General features: G+C 38.4%; 1 protein-coding gene across 1 annotated transcript in view; it reads right to left on the bottom strand.

Moving 5' to 3' along the window:
* LOC133644212 (glomulin-like) overlaps positions 1 to 3,700 on the bottom strand; it is a 16,066-nt gene extending 12,366 nt beyond the window's left edge. The window contains exons 1-10 of the mRNA XM_062038555.1: positions 3,496 to 3,700; positions 3,253 to 3,372; positions 2,821 to 2,931; positions 2,657 to 2,765; positions 2,358 to 2,589; positions 1,546 to 1,636; positions 1,316 to 1,482; positions 1,178 to 1,231; positions 1,060 to 1,090; positions 906 to 995 (exon numbers count right to left, since the gene is read on the bottom strand). Coding sequence (XP_061894539.1) covers positions 906 to 995; positions 1,060 to 1,090; positions 1,178 to 1,231; positions 1,316 to 1,482; positions 1,546 to 1,636; positions 2,358 to 2,589; positions 2,657 to 2,765; positions 2,821 to 2,931; positions 3,253 to 3,372; positions 3,496 to 3,537 — 1,047 coding nt within the window. The 5' untranslated portion in view covers positions 3,538 to 3,700. The remainder of the gene's footprint in view (positions 1 to 905; positions 996 to 1,059; positions 1,091 to 1,177; positions 1,232 to 1,315; positions 1,483 to 1,545; positions 1,637 to 2,357; positions 2,590 to 2,656; positions 2,766 to 2,820; positions 2,932 to 3,252; positions 3,373 to 3,495) is intronic.
* Between the last annotated feature and the right edge of the window lie 15,921 nt (positions 3,701 to 19,621).

Raw genomic sequence — 19,621 nt, forward strand, 5'->3', positions numbered from 1 at the left:
GTGGGGTATTGTGAAAAGGAAGATGCAGAATGCCAGAGCCAAAAAGGCAGAAGAGTTGAAGGCCACTATCAGAGCAACCTGGGCTCTCATAACACCTGAGCAGTGCCAGAAACTCATGGACTCCATGCCACGCCGCATTAACGCAGTAATTGAGGCAAAAGGAGCTCCAACCAAGTATTGAGTATTGTACATGCTCATATTTTTCATTTTCATACTTTTCAGTTGGCCAACATTTCTAAAAATCCCTTTTTTGTATTAGCCTTAAGTAATATTCTAATTTTGTGACACACGGAATTTTGGATTTTCATTTGTTGCCACTTCAAATCATCAAAATTAAATGAAATAAACATTTGAATGCATCAGTCTGTGTGCAATGAATAAATATAATGTACAAGTTACACCTTTTGAATGCAATTACTGAAATAAATCAAGTTTTTCAAAATATTCTAATTTACTGGCTTTTACCTGTATGTATATATATATATATATATATATATATATATATATATATATATATATATATATATATATATATATATATATATATATATATATATATATATATATATATATATATATATATATATATATATACTGTATGTAATAAATTCACTCCGCATCCATTACAAGAATGTCACCACATCTGCCCCCTTCCCAAGGTTTCTTTTTTTCCCCAGCTAGGACTTTTGGAGTTTTTCCTTGCCCGAATGTGGGTTCAGATCAGTGGACATCGTCATGGTTTGTGAAGCCTTTTGAGGTGCTTGTGATTAAGGGCTGTACAAATAAATTGTGATTGATTAATAAGTAACACTGCTTTTCGTGCTTTTTTTGTGAGTTTCCCAAAAGAAGCAACAGGCTCAATGAGGGGTGTTAGGAAACTTTTCTGACTTGAAATGGTTCCCTACCTGCTTTACGTGGTAGAAGCTCTTCAGTTCCAGCAGGTTGACTGGCAGGCTGTTGTCGTGCACTCTCTCCAAGCATCTTTCAAACAGTGCCTAGTGGAGAAAGTGTTACATCCTTCCAATGGTTCAATCCAATGTTCCTTCTGCACCTTCTTACCAGTCCTTTGAGTAAATGTGACTCCCTTTTGCTGGCAACACAAACAACATCAGGCCATACATAGCCACTACTTTCAAATGAACAATTGTGTCACTCCTCTTTGGAGGAAGCAGCATACCTGCTGAGCAGCTGGTGGATGTATTCCACGTTGCACTGAAGAATAAATTCTGGGCTGAGAACAAAAGCAAAGATCAACCCAACTGTAAAGCCAGTGCCGATGCCTCTGTTACGTCGTTTGATGGACGGGGAATGTCACCTGAGCACTGTCGGGATGCATTCCACGGCCAGGAGCCTGACAAACAGAAGATACGCCAGACAGCCTTTGGACTCTGCTAGCTGACTTTTGTCCATCTGGATGTTTCTCTGCTTTGTGCTGAAGAAGAGGAGCTCTGTGATGGACTGATTGATGGCATCTAAAGTGACCTGGAGGAGGACATGGTGTGATCACTCTTTCTCCTGCCTTGTGTTATCTGGTGTGTATCTCACCAGGATGTGTGACGCAAAGAGCCACAAGGGGGAGTCTCTTTGTGGAGTCAGTTCAGCTTCAAGTAAAGGTTCCCTGAGGCTCCTAATGCAGCTGCATCAACAAATCATCATTGTCAGCTTGGCAAAGGATGTTTCAAATACAAACATTTATTTCATTGTATTATAACTACATTAAATATAAAGCCTCTACAAAAATAAAAGCATATAAAACAAACGTCCCGATCCGATATTAGCAAAAAACCAAAATGCATGTCAAGTTTGTGATCCAAGCAGCCCTGCAGCGTGTTTACTTGTGCAAAGCTGGATCCACATTTACTCCAATAAGCACACAACTTTGGTCTGTTCTTGTATTTTAGTTAAGTCATTTACATGAAGGTGAACGTTGTAGGCAGCAGATACACAGCAGCCAAGCAAAACATACCACACAAGCAAGATGTACATAATTAGTATGTTTTTAAACAATATTGCAGTCTCAAACACGACATTTGTCATCACAAACAAGTAAGTCAAGTATCCAGTAACAAACATGTCTGCTTCAAATTCATTATTTTAACCCTCACACTTCAACTTAAAGACAGCATAAATCCATTCATACCTACCTTTGTTTTTTGTTTGACTCATTTCAATTGATCAAACCTTTTCAGACATTCCGCACTACAAAATAGCAAAAGTATGTATGATTCGTACTGATATCGTGTGGGATCTATATCGGTATTGTATCAGTAGTGAAAAAAGAACAGCCCTAAAAACAAACACCTGAGTGAAAAGTGTCACTTACAGTAGTCACCTAATGTAGTTGTAGTGAAACTTACAAGTTGAGCAGTTCCAGCTTCATCTCTTGGTGATTGCCACCATTGCTCCTCACCTCCTCCAGGAAGGGTTTAGTGAAAGAGGTGAAGGCGGTGCAACAGCGGCAAACACCAAACTCATCATCCGCCTCTTGCTGCTCGCTGTACGGCACCGGCAGCCGAGTCAGCTGCTTGTGCAGAACGGACAGAACCGTGCCCAGTGAGGAAGCTCGACCCTCCTCCAGCCTCAGCAACCCTGTCGGATCACTGGACTTTATTCCTTTCAACAGCAGAGGGAGCCAAATACTTTTTACAGCAACTACCTGTCTGCAGATGTGGGACACTTGCCACCATTGTCTCTGAAATAGCATCTGGATCAGCGTCTTGGACGACTACGATCAAGTTCTCCAGGACTTCATGAGGTCTGCACGTCTACAAAACAGATGCCAGCTTGTACGTCTTGTTACGCTGCTGTGTTTGCACTTACTGTGGTCACGTGTGTGATGGCTGCCTGGATCTGCTCACAACTCTTGTCCTTTTCCAGTACTTTCTCCATGAGAGGGGTCAAGAGAACACAGCCCATGGATTTCACCACACCCTAAACATAAGAGAAAACCGTAATAGATCGGATAGAATTACGTCCACTATTGCATTGTTCCTCTTTTCCTGAATTCGTCTTTATCGTTGTCTTTTCTGGAATTGACTTTCATCTGGCATGGACAGGCTGAAATGGCCTTGATGTTTGGGGTTATAGCACCCCCTGCTGCATAGACATGCATTGACAGCCTGCACATGCTTTTTCATTTGGACGTTATTGAGATGCTATATAGTAAGGATGACCATTTTTGACCCCAGAGAAGAAATATCGGGACATACTATTGACTTGGTGTGTAGATGGATGAGACGTGTTGCGGTCTACCTGGTTTTTCTCATCTTGAAGGAGTGTCAGGAAGTACTCGCTGTCTACCTGAGTGAGACATGCCAAATCTTTGAACTGCTGGTAGTCCTCTCGTTTCAGATTGTCCTCAGGAGTGTCTCTCTAGGACAGATATGAACACATGACTGTTAGGTCAGCTGCATCCTGTCAGCTCCTTTCACATTTATTGGACCTACACATTCATACTGAACTAGGCAGACAAGATGTAGAACATGCTGGACTTACCCATCTCTGGATGAGCTTGTTCACCTGATCCTCATTCATCATCTGTGTCACCTCTGTCCTCTCGGCCAATCCTATTATCAGTTTGCTTTTATTTTGGCTGCCCCAAACAGGCGCTGGAAAAGCAGCAGCTGGTGTAGCAGTCAGAAGTGTCAGAACCAGCGCGAGGACTAAAGTGCAGCGAGCCCCGATTCAGTCTGAGAGGAAACCTGACGTAAACCTCTTATCTCTCTTTGTGCTTGACGTTTAAGAGGATTACTTGTTTGGTCACAGAACATGTTGCAAGTGTCTGGAAGGGTCCAAGAAACCACTCAGCAGTATTGACAGCTTCTTATTTTAAATATGAGATAGGCTCCAACACCCCCCGCGACGCCGAAAGGGACAAGCGGTAAAAAATGGATGGATATTCTTATGGAGCTTTGAACTCAAATGTGTCACTCCGTACATGCACTCTAGAGGGCGACGTGCTATTGGAAAACATTGGACCTACACTGTGGACAATAGTACTGAAATATAGACTTCAGCTATCATAGCTTCTAGAAATACTTGCTACAAGATTTCTGGACTATCACTGATGTTGGACCACTTCTTCCAAAAGTATGCTTTATGGTCTAAAGAAAGGATGTTCCCCTTTGCGTTCCAACAAAGATTGAAGCTTAGAAATTGTCCAGAATGTCTTGCTAAGATGAACTAGTGCTCCAACTCCACCACAGTAGCATCACTGGTCATTTCCATCTAGTTCCTTATCATCATTTAGTTCTATCTTCTCGTTGAAGGTTGGTTCACCGGTAGCTTATACTCTACAATCTTTATTGTGATCTTATCAACCATCTGTGTCTTGGTCCTCCTCTTTTCATTTTCCTTTCTACTTTTCCTCCTAAGAGTTAAGTTTGAAACTGATTGTTGATGTTGATCAAGAGCCTTTTCTGTTGGTTTGCCAGAGTCACTTCTTCATTGTTGTATTGCGATTGATTCATTGTCCAGATAGCAGATCCATACCATAAAGAAGATGTTTAATATTACTTCAATATTTGACATCTTTGCTGTTGGGCTGTTTACTTTGATGTTAAAACTGAGTATATATTACTGACTGCCCTATGGTGTTTCCATCAATCTGTTATTGCAGATGAGCCTCAAAGAATGAACAAGCTGTTGTACAAAGACTCTTGTGGATTAAAGATGACTTTCCATGATTGTTAATAACAACATATTGCACTTTGTGTCAACACAAGCGCCTCTAAGACTCAGATCATCCCTTCCATAGTGTGTGTGTGTGTGTGTGTGTGTGTGTGTGTGTGTGTGTGTGTGTGTGTGTGTGTGTGTGTGTGTGTGTGTGTGTGTGTGTGTACACAACAATAGAAGGACAATCACAGACTTCCTGCCTGGGCAAAGCAGAAGCTCCAGTCTTGATTTCCCATGAATGGGGAGGGATGCGTGTTTGAACGATGGGATTTGGAAGCATCTGCCGCTCAGGTTGTGTACGCCAGCGTGATGAAAGCGTCCCACAAAAGCCACAAAGCAAATAAAAGTACAGCTTGTCGTCTTTTAATTAGGAGCTGACGAGCGTTGTTTTGACAGTGCTGTCAGGGTGTACAATTCAAACACGCCTACGATTAGTTGGGTCGATCTGTCCTATTTATTATTATCATCTACAGTAGTTTATAGGGAGATTCCACCTAATTGTTACCATTTGCTTGTTGTCATTCTCTCAAATTAAATTCACGTTTCTCTCTTTTTTAAACTCTTATCTGAAAATAATCATATTGAACTACTCAGAATTTGTATTGGCCCACCTCAGGCAACTGGTTTCTATGGCGAAGAATAACAGGACTGAAAGTAAAAGGGCTGTCAATCTTTGGGCACCACACGTTTCGATTCTTGGGGATTCTCGATTCAAAATCAATACTTTTTTAATAACATTGGATGCCAGTCCTATGATTAACTACATTCCTCCATAACATATATAAACAGCTGTGAAAGATTTCTATATTACTTAAAATAAAACTGTTTTTGTTGAATAAAATGCATCCCAAACATTTAATAAAGTCAAATACAAAAAAGATAACAAGAGAAGTATCTGACACTTCTCTTTTCTAAAGTAAATCTGTACATCAGATTTAGATCATCTACATCAGGGGTCACCAACGCGGCGCCCGCGGGCACCAGGTCGCCCGTAAGGACCAGATGAGTCGCCCGCTGGCCTGTTCTAAAAATAGCTCAAATAGCAGCACTCTTGTCAGCTGATGCGCGTAACTGCGGCTGCTTGGCAACCAGCCAAACCCCACTTAATAAAATGATATTTTATTTTAGAGCACATCCACATCCCTATTCACCTAGGCAACCCCAGGAAATGTATATCATTCGGCATTATTATCAGTTTATGTTCACGCGCATGCAGGTATAACGCGGCGCACTCCTGTCTCGTCTGCTGGTGCGCGAGCCCGGTAATTAGACAGCTGTGTCAAATCAAGGAGTACAAAAGACGCAAGCGCAGAGTGGAGAAAGCTTTGGTTCATTACAGATAACACAGAGTTGTGCCAAAAGTGTACTATAACCAAAAGCTGAACGGACAGCCGGTAAGATTGCACTTTATTTCTCTTTGTGGGTGTGGCGCACCTGTTGGCAGGTGAGATGGGGGGTGGGGTGCATGTAGCGTGCTTAGTCTGGAGGCTAAATACACACGGTGGTTTGTGTAACTGTTGTTTAGTAAGGAAGTGTTGTGATTCTTTGCTTAGTTTGATAAATGTTGGAGCAGTTTGCTTCATCAGGAGGGTGAAGTCGCTCAACTTAAAGTGTTGGATTTAACGGTGTTGGATCATTGACTGCTGGTGAGGGCATAGAAAAGGGGTATTTTTCTACCAGCAGACAGCGTTTAAGATTGAGTGTTTCACTGCTAAATTAATAATGTATTTATATTGGATATGGATTTGAAATATGTATCTAAAATAGGTGGTTAATTGGTTAGGTATTTATGTATTTGCATTTTGGCTTTTCTGCTGCATTTATCTATTGTGTTTCTGCTGTTAAATGTACTTTATATCTGCATTTATGTTGACACCAATTATTTCAAATCTGAATGAACTTAAAGGGAAAATATTAATCATTTTCTTGCACTTGTTTAATTGTTAGGTGTTTGAAAGCCTGATTAATAATTGTAAATTATGGGATTGATAATTGATAGATTTTTTACAGCATGTTAATCTTGTGGTGTTTTGTCCTTCAAGGTTTTTCACCTACTAAAGAAGCTAAAGGCTACTAAAGACAGCTAAAGAAACTAAAGTCTACTAACACTGCTAAAGACTGCTAAAAAGACTAAAGAAGAAAAAAGAAGCTGTTTCTTCGTTGGAAAAACTGTTGCGAACTAAAGGAAAATAAAAGTAAAAAAGTAACTAGGGTCTGGTCTTTTGAGTGCAATCCAGAATCCACATTCAGCATTGGTACGTCCCGCCAAGTGTGGGAGAAGCACAGAGACAAAAGCAAAACACTAGACAAGCACTTACCAGTGAGCTGCCTCTATTTTTTAAATGTTATTTATTTACTAGCAAGCTGGTCTCGCTTTGCTCGACATTTTTAATTCTAAGAGACAAAACTCAAACATTTTTTAAAAATCCAAGAAAATATTTGAAAGACTTGGTGTTCACTAACTGACAAAGAAACAGATCACAGATTTGGTGTCCACTTCAAAGTGTGACATGATTTATTTAAACATTTGAGAGTTGACTTTAGTATTTGACATGAGTTATTATTTGTACAAACATGGTGCAAAGTCATTCATGATTTGTTCAAAAATGTTAGTGGCTAGCTAGTTAAAATGGGATATTGTGATTTCCCAAGACTGTCTTAGAAGTCATCATTTGAAAATGTTCAATTTGAAAAATGTGCACTTAGAGAAAATATAAAAATAAAGTGTTGCATATTTACGGAGCCCCTAAAGGGACATGGGAATTATTTTTTTTTTAGACATGTATCTCGTGGCCACGAGAAAGTATCTCGTGGCCACGAGAAACTTTTTATAAAAAAAAAAAAAATAAAAAAAAAAAGTTTTTTTTTTTTTTTTAATAAAAAGTTTCTCGTGGCCACGAGAAAGTTTCTCGTGGCCACGAGAAACTTTCTCGTGCGCACGAGAAACTTTCTTGTGGCCACGAGAAACTTTCTCGTGGCCACGAGAAAGCATTGGATGCGTGCTGATGGTTTAGTGTGTGTTAAAATGGCAGTTTAGGAGTTAATATGGCTGTATTTCCAGATAGGACTTTCCCCCATGTGTGTTGTGGCAAAATGTGAATGCTTGATTAGTAGGTGTGAGACAAACACTTTATCTTCCTGGTTATTGTAACGCTACGTGTTTGACATTATTTAAGACGTTATCATGCCCGGGAAAGGACAGTTTTCCTCTTCTGTGGCTGTGGGGGGTGGGCGTGGCTTGCGGACCTGCAGCGAAGCGGAGTGTGTCAGTTAGTCCCATGGTGATGTGATCAAACTTCTTTCTTGCTTGGAAGATACACACACAATTGTAACTGTTATTTCTTCCTGCAAATAATAAATATGTACAACGTGTTTGGATGTATTCATTTATGTAAAATTGTCATTAAATGTAATATTGCCTGACAAAAAGTGATACGACGTACGTAATATTTTGATATTTACACATCGCATATTTACACACGCGCATCTGACTAGAATACCCTTATGTGCATTACATATATCAACATCAACTACCTACTGTACTGTTTACTTGTTGAAATACCCTTTTTAGAACAAATATCTACCCACATAATTTATATGTGTATATATAATATATATATATGTGTATGTATGTATATGCATATATATATATATATATATATATATATATATATATATATATATATATATATATATATGCATATACATACATACACGTATATATATATATATATATATATATGCATATATATATATATATATATATATATATATATATATATGCATATATATATATATATATATATATATATATATATATATATATATATATATATATATATATATATATATATATATATATATATATATATATATATATAGAAACTTTTTATTAAAAAAAAAAAAAAAAAAAATTTTTTTTTTTTTTTTTTTTTTTTTTTTTATAAAAAGTTTTTCGTGGCCACGAGAAAGTATCTCGTGGCCACGAGATACTTTCTCGTGGCCACGAGATACTTTCTCGTGGCCACGAGATACATGTCTAAAAAAAAAAAAATTCCCATGTCCCTTTAGGGGCTCCGTACATATTGATATTTATCTGTTTCTATATATATTTATTGTGAGAAATCATTAAGATGATCAGTGTTTCCACAAAGATAAATATCATTAATTATTAATAATAACAGAGTTAAAGGTAAATTGAGCAAATTGGCTATTTCTGGCAATTTATTGAAGTGTGTATCAAACTGGTAGCCCTTCACATTAATCACTACCCAAGAAGTAGCTCTTGCTTTCACAAAGGTTGGTGACCCCTGATCTAGAAAGTAACCAAATTGAGTTTTTTAGCATCGAATTAGCATGAAATATAGAAACATAGCATTTATGTTGACACTCGGCACATTACAGTGATTCAATAAAAATTGATCTTAAAAAATGAATTATGTCAAAAAATACATATATAGGTTACAGGAATGTGTTTACCTCCAACATCCACCCCCGTTCATAGAGGAAATAATACCAAAAGTACAAAAAATTAGTGAACTTACTTTTGACCTTCCCGTGACCTACCCACTGATCCCAGTGATGTGTCGACCATGTGACTTGTGGAATAGTCCACATTTTTCTTTAAACGAAAATAAAGTATAGTTGCGATAAGGAGGAAGGATTTGAATTAATTATAGAAAGTTTCATTTTCTGAAGCAGAAGGTTATGTTTCCAATGTTCAGGGTGGATTAAAAATGTTTATAAAATGTACAATCAGATCTACGTGCAGAACTCTATGTTTAATAAAGTATTATATTTCATTGTGCATTTGTACATATTAAAATGACACCTATTAGATGGAATGGCCCACAGGATACATCCAACAAATATGCCTTCATTAAAAACTATTTAAATTATTAAAACTTAAAATAGCAGGCTGGATTTTAAAATACTTGAAATTATTGAAAGAATAATTCAAGTTGAAGTCAACCTCTTAAGATGTCGTTCTTGTACGTCTGATTTGAGGTACGAACAGTGACTAAGCGGGTTGCTGTTTGTCTCAGGTGCACTATATAAATATTAATCAATGATTATTTATATTCATTATTTAGTGTGTGTTGTTGAAATCATGTCAATGAATTGACAGGCAATTTGTCAATAAATTAGCTAAATACTTTTCAAGTTTGAACCTGTTTGTGTTTTTTTTAACATTTTCTAGCAAACAATATTGCCTCTAGTTAACAGTATGTGTGTTACATACAGTATGTGTGTTACATACAGTATGTGTGTTACATACAGTATGTGTGTTACATACAGTATGTGGGTTACATACAGTATGTGGGTTACATACAGTATGTGGGTTACATACAGTATGTGGGTTACATACAGTATGTGGGTTACATACAGTATGTAGGTTACATACAGTATGTGGGTTACATATAGGGATGATGTTTGATAAGAAATTATTGAGTTCGAGTCTATTATCGAATCCTCTTATCGAACCGATTCCTTATGGATTCTCTTCTGGAGTCCAGATAGGTTGTTGTATATGGAAAAAAACACACAATATTTGGTTTAACAAAAGCTCACTTTTATTATATAAGAAAAAAATAAAATCTAATAAATAAATAAATATTGACTGTTACCCACCTAAAAAAATAAAATAAAATAAATAAATATTGACTGTTGTTACCCAAAGTATATTAAGTGGGATTTTTCAGAGAAACAAATATATACAGTAACACAAAAACAAGCTGTCTCTGTGATCACTATAGGTGTATAAATAATAATATAGTGTTCAATAAAATCAGTCCCTTGGGCACAAAACTGGAAATAATACAGCTCTCCAAAAAGTGCACTTCTGCTGCTATTTGACATAACTGTTTGTTATGATGCTTTGACATTTTTGCACTTTAAAGAAAGAAAATTCTATGAAGAGAAAAGTTGTTTGCAAATGTGGTTACAATGCTAAAAAATGAAAAGTTAAAGCTAAAAAAAGAAATACACTTTATTGAGTTAACATTATTTCTTTATAGGGGGGAAAATGTTATGAGCTAGAGAATATAACAACTACACTACCCAGCATGCAACGGGAGTTACGAGCATGCGCGGTAGCCCCGAAAAGTGTTGTTGCATGTCGTCACCCGTGAAAGTAAACGTCAAGAACTCAGCCAACACGCCTCGTCTGCATTATTTATAATTAGACAGACAACACATATACAGTGTGATTTTGTAACGTTTACAAGGAAAGAAAAACAAAAGTTAAAAAAGGGAGATATGTTGTATATATATGTATGTGCTGCAGTGTTGTATATATATGTATGTGCTGCAGTGTTGTATATATATGTATGTGCTGCAGTGTTGTATATATATGTATGTGCTGCGGTGTTGTATATATATGTATGTGCTGCAGTGTTGTATATATATGTATGTGCTGCAGTGTTGTATATATATGTATGTGCTGCAGTGTTGTATATATATGTATGTGCTGCAGTGTTGTATATATATGTATGTGCTGCAGTGTTGTATATATATGTATGTGCTGCAGTGTTGTATATATATGTATGTGCTGCGGTGTTGTATATATATGTATGTGCTGCAGTGTTGTATATATATGTATGTGCTGCGGTTGCCTTAAGAAGGTTGTGACAGCTGCCGTAAAGGAGGTGCGTTGCTAGCCTGGTTGCTATGTTTCCGGTTGGTGGTAAAAGTGTTGGTCATGTGTTTTACCCTGCTCAAATCTCTCAGTAAAGTTATTGGATGGATTATAGCTTTTGTTTTGAACTTTATTACACCTTGGAGCGCTTTTTCCCGTCCATTGTTTTCCTGCTTTCGCTATCTGCGCCTAATGACTGAGCTACGTGACGTCATTTCTTGTGATGTCCCACGGAGCATTTCTGGTCGGGACGGGATTCGAATAAAGAATCAACTCTTTTCCTTTACTATAGTGGTCTCGATAACGGGTACCGGTTCTCAAAAAGGGATTCGAGTCCGAGGACTCGGTTCTTTTCTTATCAAACAACCGGGAAAACCGGTTTCGAGTATCATCCCTAGTTACATACAGTATGTGTGTTACATACAGTATGTGGGTTACATACAGTATGTGGGTTACATACAGTACGTGGGTTACAAACAGTATGTGGGTTACATACAGTATGTGTGTTACATACAGTATGTGGGTTACATACAGTATGTGGGTTACATACAGTATGTGTGTTACATACAGTACGTGGGTTACAAACAGTATGTGTGTTACATACAGTATGTGTGTTACATACAGTACGTGGGTTACAAACAGTATGTGTGTTACATACAGTATGTGTGTTACATACAGTATGTGGGTTACATACAGTATGTGGGTTACATACAGTATGTGTGTTACATACAGTACGTGGGTTACAAACAGTATGTGTGTTACATACAGTATGTGTGTTACATACAGTATGTGGGTTACATACAGTATGTGTGTTACATACAGTACGTGGGTTACAAACAGTATGTGTGTTACATACAGTATGTGTGTTACATACAGTACGTGGGTTACAAACAGTATGTGTGTTACATACAGTATGTGTGTTACATACAGTATGTGGGTTACATACAGTATGTGGGTTACATACAGTATGTGTTACATACAGTACGTGGGTTACAAACAGTATGTGTGTTACATACAGTATGTGTGTTACATACAGTATGTGTGTTACATACAGTATGTGGGTTACATACAGTATGTGTGTTACATACAGTATGTGGGTTACATACAGTATGTGGGTTACATACAGTATGTGTGTTACATACAGTACGTGGGTTACAAACAGTATGTGTGTTACATACAGTATGTGTGTTACATACAGTATGTGTGTTACATACAGTATGTGTGTGACATACAGTATGTGGGTTACATACAGTATGTGGGTTACATACAGTATGTGTGTTACATACAGTATGTGTGTGACATACAGTATGTGGGTTACATACAGTATGTGTGTTACATACAGTATGTGTGTGACATACAGTATGTGTGTGACATACAGTATGTGGGTTACATACAGTATGTGGGTTACATACAGTATGTGTGTTACATACAGTATGTGGGTTACATACAGTATGTGTGTTACATACAGTATGTGTGTTACATACAGTACGTGGGTTACAAACAGTATGTGTGTTACATACAGTATGTGTGTTACATACAGTATGTGTGTTACATACAGTATGTGTGTGACATACAGTATGTGGGTTACATACAGTATGTGGGTTACATACAGTATGTGTGTTACATACAGTATGTGTGTGACATACAGTATGTGGGTTACATACAGTATGTGTGTTACATACAGTATGTGTGTGACATACAGTATGTGGGTTACATACAGTATGTGTGTGACATACAGTATGTGTGTTACATACAGTATGTGGGTTACATACAGTATGTGGGTTACATACAGTATGTGGGTTACATACAGTATGTGGGTTACATATAGTATGTGGGTTACATACAGTATGTGGGTTACATACAGTATGTACTTTCCTTGACCCTGTAAGCAGATGTGACATTGGTGCTGTCCAGGTGGACATGCGAAGCTGAGGCAGAGTCTTGTCTCAGGTCACTGATATCACATGTCCATTTATTTGGAATCAGCTGGACTGGTTGTGGACGACAAAGGGAGATCCATGGCATTGTGTGGTGGATTCATTGTACTTTTGAAAGGTTGGCTCCAGTCCAACAAATGCAGCATGGAAGGAATTCCTACGAGAGTGGAAGAAAGCTTCTCCATATTCTATCCCACTTTTCCTGGGTGAGCCTTTAGAGAGCCTTTAAGTGAACTGTTTATCCAGTCCACTTCCCTCCAAGGCCTCTGCAGACCAGCTGCCCGCCTTTCTGCACTTGACAAGTCAAAAAAGTGCCTTGTGGAGTCTCTCCTGGGGCTGGCCGTGCTTTAGTCTCTCCGGGGGCTGGCCGGGCTTTAGCTACACTGCTGCTTTCCACTCAGTTTGATTTCCAGATATTTTGATCCTCTGATTTCCTTGTGTCATTGATGCTTCACCAACAAACCTAAAGGACGTCCACGCTGTGTTTGCTGTTGCTTTTCTTATCATGTTTTCATAGAGATGTATTGAAGTTAGTGTCAAGTTGTCAGTCCAGCATATCTCCAGTGATATGTCTATTTCAGCAGTGCAATACTTCTTCAGGTTACATCGGCTCCGTGACGCCGCTCAGACCTTAAAAGCTGGTATTGCCAATCAGCGTCACCCATTAAAATGAATTGAAATGGATAATTATGGACTAATTCTGCTTCATTATGGTTGCTGTGATGTATACTTTGCCAAGTTGGCTACAGGCTCGATTGTGTTTTTGGAGGATTTTGTGATTTATTTCAATGGATATCACACTCACTTTTTCCACGGTTATAAAAACAAAGTTATGTTGAGCTATAGCTATAAGCCAGGGGTGTCCAAACTTTTTCCACTGAGGGCCGCACATTCAAAAAATCCAAGCTAGCAGGGGCCATTTTGATATTTTGTATTTTAAAAACCAATACAATATATGTATAAAAAATATACATTTAGGCTTCCACTCAGGCTTGATCCCGGGGACCCCAAAGGGTTTTGGTCCAAAAAATATAAAAAAATTGTCATTATTCAGTATTATTATTTCTGTTATTATCCAAGTTTTTAAATCTCTAGATCAATATTAGGTCTATCTGTTAATATACTTTTTTTTTAAAGATTTAAATTGTATGCTCTTTTTGTCAAAGAAAACCTTTTTTTTTAATGAAAAAAACACAAAATATGCAATATTTTCACCGAATAAAATTTTTAAGTGGGATAGTTGAGATTATATAATAATTGGAGCCTTAAAAAGGTCAATAACTCATAACACCATTGATTTTAATTCATTATTATTTTTTGAGCAATGACACTTAAAAAGTAATCACACTAAAATTGTAGAGGATCCAAAAGGGTCCTACTCATTCAAGTGTTAAAAAATAAATTATATATTTTTTTTTTGCGGTTTACTTTTAACACAATAACCTCGAGATCAACTTCAGATCTGTCAATTATAAGTTTTATTGTTGTTTATGTTTTTTGTTTGTTCGTTTTAGGCCCTTCTTTAAAAAAACCAGCTCGTTTTTTTACATGGCAAACACAAAATATGCAACATTTTCCCCAAAAAATATCTCAAAATATTTAATGTGACGTAATTGGAGCCTTGAATAGGTCAATAATTCATAATGACATTGATTTTGATTCATTATTATTTTTTGAAGAAAGAAACATGGCAGCTTTGTGTGATTAGAGTAAACATTGCTACATTTTCCTGTTACATTTCACCTGTTTGCTCTTTAAATACCACTTTTAATGTTTTTTATTTTTTTCAATCGTATCTTTAAAATGTGCCGTGGGGCCGTTAAAAAATGACCTGCGGGTCGCAAATGGCCCCTGGGCTGCACTTTGGACATCCCTGCTATAAGCTAATGCCAGCTAAAAATGGATCATTTCAACATTGGCAGTAACTTATAAAAACTGAGAAGTGCTGAACAAAAATGGCACCGAAAAGGAAATCATAAACTGTATTTTTCGGACTATAAGTGGCAGTTTTTTTCATAGTTTGGCCGGGGGTGTGACTTATACTCAGGTGCGACTTATGTGTGAATTGATTAACACATTAGCGTAAAATATCAAATAATATCATTCCCGTAAGAGACTAGACCAGGGGTCGGCAACCTTTACCACTCAAAGAGCCATTTTGGCAAGTTTAACAAATTAAAGAAAATAATGGGAGCCACAAAAATTTTTTTTAAATGAAAAACACCGCATACAAAGCTTAAATGCTTTGTGCCATGTTAACCAGGGGTCTCCGAAACTCGCACCGGCACGCACTTTAATGTGGAAATTTGATGTTAGCGCAGCCCGAATGGCGCTTGATAGCGTCATACTTGCCAACCCTCTCATTTTTCCCGGGAGACTCCCGAATAACAGGGCGTGATGACACTGCTTATGGCGCCCTCTACAGTCTGCCCAAACAGTGTACCTGCTCGACCACATGCAGAATGCAGTATCAGCTTGCTCACGTAATTGACAGGAAGGCGTACTACCTCAGCAGCCACACATCTTACACTGACGGTACCAATACCCAGAATCCCATGCAGCCCTAACTCTTCCGCTCAACCAACGCACGGAGAGGGGGGGGTTGATGTGTGGGGGGATTTGGTGGTAGCGGGGGTGTATAATGTAGACCGGAAGAGTTAGGGCTGCATGGGATTCTGGGTATTGGTTGTGTTGTGTTTATGTTGTGTTACGGTGGGATGTTCTCCAGAAATGTGTTTTTCATTCTTTTTTGGTGTGGGTTCACAGTGTGGCGCATATTTGTAACGTAACAATGTTAAAGTTGTTTGATACGGCTACCGTCAGTGTAAGCTGTGTGGCTGATGAGTAACTATGCTTTGCTGTCTCCTGTGTGTGCAAGTAATAACAACATACAACATGTGGCTGGACTGGCACGCTGTATGTAAATGCTATAGAGGACAATTACTGCAGTGCAATTAGGGCACTGCCTTTATTCAGTAATTAGAGTGTAAATAGGATTATATTGTTCCTGGGAGTAATCTATGAGAGACACTGACATCCATAAGTCTCCTGGGAAAATCGGGGGGGTCGGCATGTATGTAGCTGAGCCGCATCAGAGTGGTCAAAGAGCCGCATGCGGCTCCGGAGCCGCGGGTTGCCGACCCCTGGACTAGACGTATAAGATTTGATGGGATTTAGCGATTAGGAGTGACAATAAACGTATAGCATGTTCTATATGTTATAGTTATTTGAATGACTCTTACCATAATATGTGAGGTTAACATAGCAGTTGGTTATTTATGCCTCATATAACGTACACTTATTCAGCCTGTTGTTCACTATTCTTTACACATTTTAAATTGTCTATTCTTGCTGTTGGCTTTTAGCAAATACATTTCCCCAAAAAATGCGACTTATACTCCAGTGCGACTTATATATGTTTTTTCCCTTCTTTATTATGCACTTTGGGCCGGTGCGACTTATACTCCAGTGCGACTTATATATGTTTTTTCCCTTCTTTATTATGCACTTTGGGCCGATGCGACTTATACTCCAAAAAATACGGTATTATTTCTGACACATTGTTAGGTTTTCCTGACTTGTGTTACAGTGTAAAGACATCATTTCCCGTAGTTGAAATGTTATTGGAAGGAGCACAATATTGTCAATCAAAAGACAATGAAGTTATTTTTAGCGACATGGAAGCTAATCATTTTGTTGCACCACTTTCATGCTGTATGAATTATAATTGGAGGACGGCCATGTATTCATTGTGCTTTGCCGCCTTTCTTTCTCAGCTTTTTGCAGCAGTTGCCAGTGCTGTGTTTGTTTGGTTGTCACAATGTGTGACAGAGGCGTTGACATCTCTGGTAGCGGGGAGGGCTGGAGAGCCCCCCAGTGGCCCTGAGAGCTAATGGAGTTGCTGGTCTCACCAGGGATGTTACTGACCTCTGACCCCTTTTTGTAAAAGCTTTGCCCGTGTAGCAAACAATTGCAGGGAGGGAGGGAGGGAGGGAGGGGGCGGGGCCAGCCGTGTTTGTTCCCTTCTTCTCCCCATCTCCCAACATGGCATCATTTAGCTGCATGTACTGTAGCTGGGAGGTGAAATCTCCCAGGGTGCAACATGGACAGCATCTGTCTGCTATCGGGTGTAAGGAGCGTCGCCATTGGGATGACAATTCCCAGTGTGGAGTTGTCGGCGATCAATACACACACGATGACGCTTCGGCCGACAAGCTAGCGGCTGCTAGATCTGCTTGATCAATAAGTGGCGGCGTGCTCGCTTTCCCGCCTGCGCCCAGCTAAAAGCGGCCAGCAAGTCCCCGAGGTGGTTGAATGGAAGATGTAACATGTCAGAAGCATTCTGTCATGTGCGGTGTTTAAAGATGCTGACACAGCGTGTTTGGGGTACCCGTGTCTTGTTGCAAGTGATGGAAGCTTTTAGTCCTTTGCCTTTATCCGTTTACGTGTTCACTGGAGTGTGAGCATTCCTCTTTCACCTGCCACACACGTCTCCTGCCACTTCCTGCTCATGTCTCCTGCCACTTCCTGCTCATGTCTCCTGCCACTTCCTGCTCATGTCTCCTGCCACTTCCTCCTGCTGACTTCACTTAACTCTCACAAACACAACTATTTCTTTGTGGCCACACATCCTTTTACTCCATTTGTATTACAAGGATTTTATTTTCATAAGATATTTGTTGTTTGTCTCCACTAGAATGACGATAATGTTTGCATCAACATGTGAATCTTTATAACAACCTAGACAAAAAATGAATGGGGAGCATCTAGTCACTTGCTGCTGTAGTTAAACAATGTTATGCTTTTATTTTGACGCTTGTTTTGCACTGAACACAAGGTCACTGTGTGCATGTTCTAATGTCTTGTAACGAGGGATGGCTACCGACCAAATCCCGTCAGTACTACCAGGTACTGATCCAACAATACCATGTTTTCGTTGGGTTGCCAACACTGTACAGAACTTAGCATAGTAATAGCAAACTCACCTGGGCTGCCTCCAGGTAATGTTGCAATTTTCTATTCCAAAAAAGTGAGCATGCCTGATAGAGAAGCGCTCAAAAGTAATGATCTACTTTTCAAAATGCTCCAGCTAGATGGTAATTTACATTGAATATGCCGTGTACATGCTACCGATTAGCATTAGAGATTTTACCTCAAAATTTAGCAATGAAAACTACAACTAAGATGCACGGTAAACCAAATAGCTGGTGTCTAAAGAGTACAATACTTACAGTACAAACACTTTGTAGGACTCAACAAACGACAGGACATTCGACTAAATGGCAAATGGCAACTGGAATGGGTGCATAATTGCAAATGATACTCAGAAAGTGTAAGAAAAACAATGACCAATATCAGCTCACTGTTATGTTGTATCAAAATGTTTTAAAATTAAACAAATGAACATTTATTATAAGGCTGCAGCTCCATTATTTTAGTAATTGAGCAAGTAAATAAATCGCATAATCGGATAAAACCCACTTTTTAGCCTCAATGCGTGTTTTAGGGAAAATAGTATAAAAAAAGAGCATTTTTACTTGCCATAAACTTCATTCTTCTAATGAATGCACATCATCAACATTGAAAGTGCACTTTTAGCATGTGTGCATGAACAGAAGAAATGAATACAATGTCAGCTGAGATCACACACAACCGCCCTGGTGTGCAGAAACTTTTTAATCTTCCTGCGTTTCATTTGGTCTCCATTTGATTTTAAAAAAAGAGTTACACTTAAAAGATTTGTCAAAATAACAAAATAGAAATCCAAGCTTTTTCATAATCAAATGAATCGATTACCAACAATTGGTAGTGTTGAGTATCGATATTGTTTCGCTGCGAGCAGGAATTTGTACTGTATGGGTTGAAATGTGAAAGGTAACCATCCCTATGTGTACTTAGTTACTGTACAATAATGAAGAAGTTACAATTACTACAAGCACCTTTGTCAACTTTGACCTAAAAGCTCACTTTTTACTTCAAAAAACTGGAACTTAAAGAGTTGGTCAACATAGGATGGACTTAATTTATTGGGTTCCACTGTATATACCAGGGGTCACCAACGCGGTGCCCGCGGGCACCAGGTAGCCCGTAAGGACCAGATGAGTAGCCCGCCGGCCTGTTCTAAAAATAGCTCAAATAGCAGCACTTACCAGTGAGCTGCCTCTATTTTTTAAATGTTATTTATTTACTAGCAAGCTGGTCTCGCTTTGCCCAACATTTTTCATTCTAAGAGAGACAAAACTCAAATAGAATTTGAAAATCCAAGAAAATATTTTGAAGACTTGGTCTTCACTTGTTTAAATAAATTCGATAATTTTTTTACTTTGCTTCTTATAACTTTCAGAAAGACAATTTTAGAGAAAAAAATACAATC

The sequence above is a fragment of the Entelurus aequoreus genome, linkage group LG27, assembly GCF_033978785.1.
Source record: "Entelurus aequoreus isolate RoL-2023_Sb linkage group LG27, RoL_Eaeq_v1.1, whole genome shotgun sequence".
NCBI classification, from domain to species: Eukaryota; Metazoa; Chordata; class Actinopteri; order Syngnathiformes; family Syngnathidae; genus Entelurus; species Entelurus aequoreus.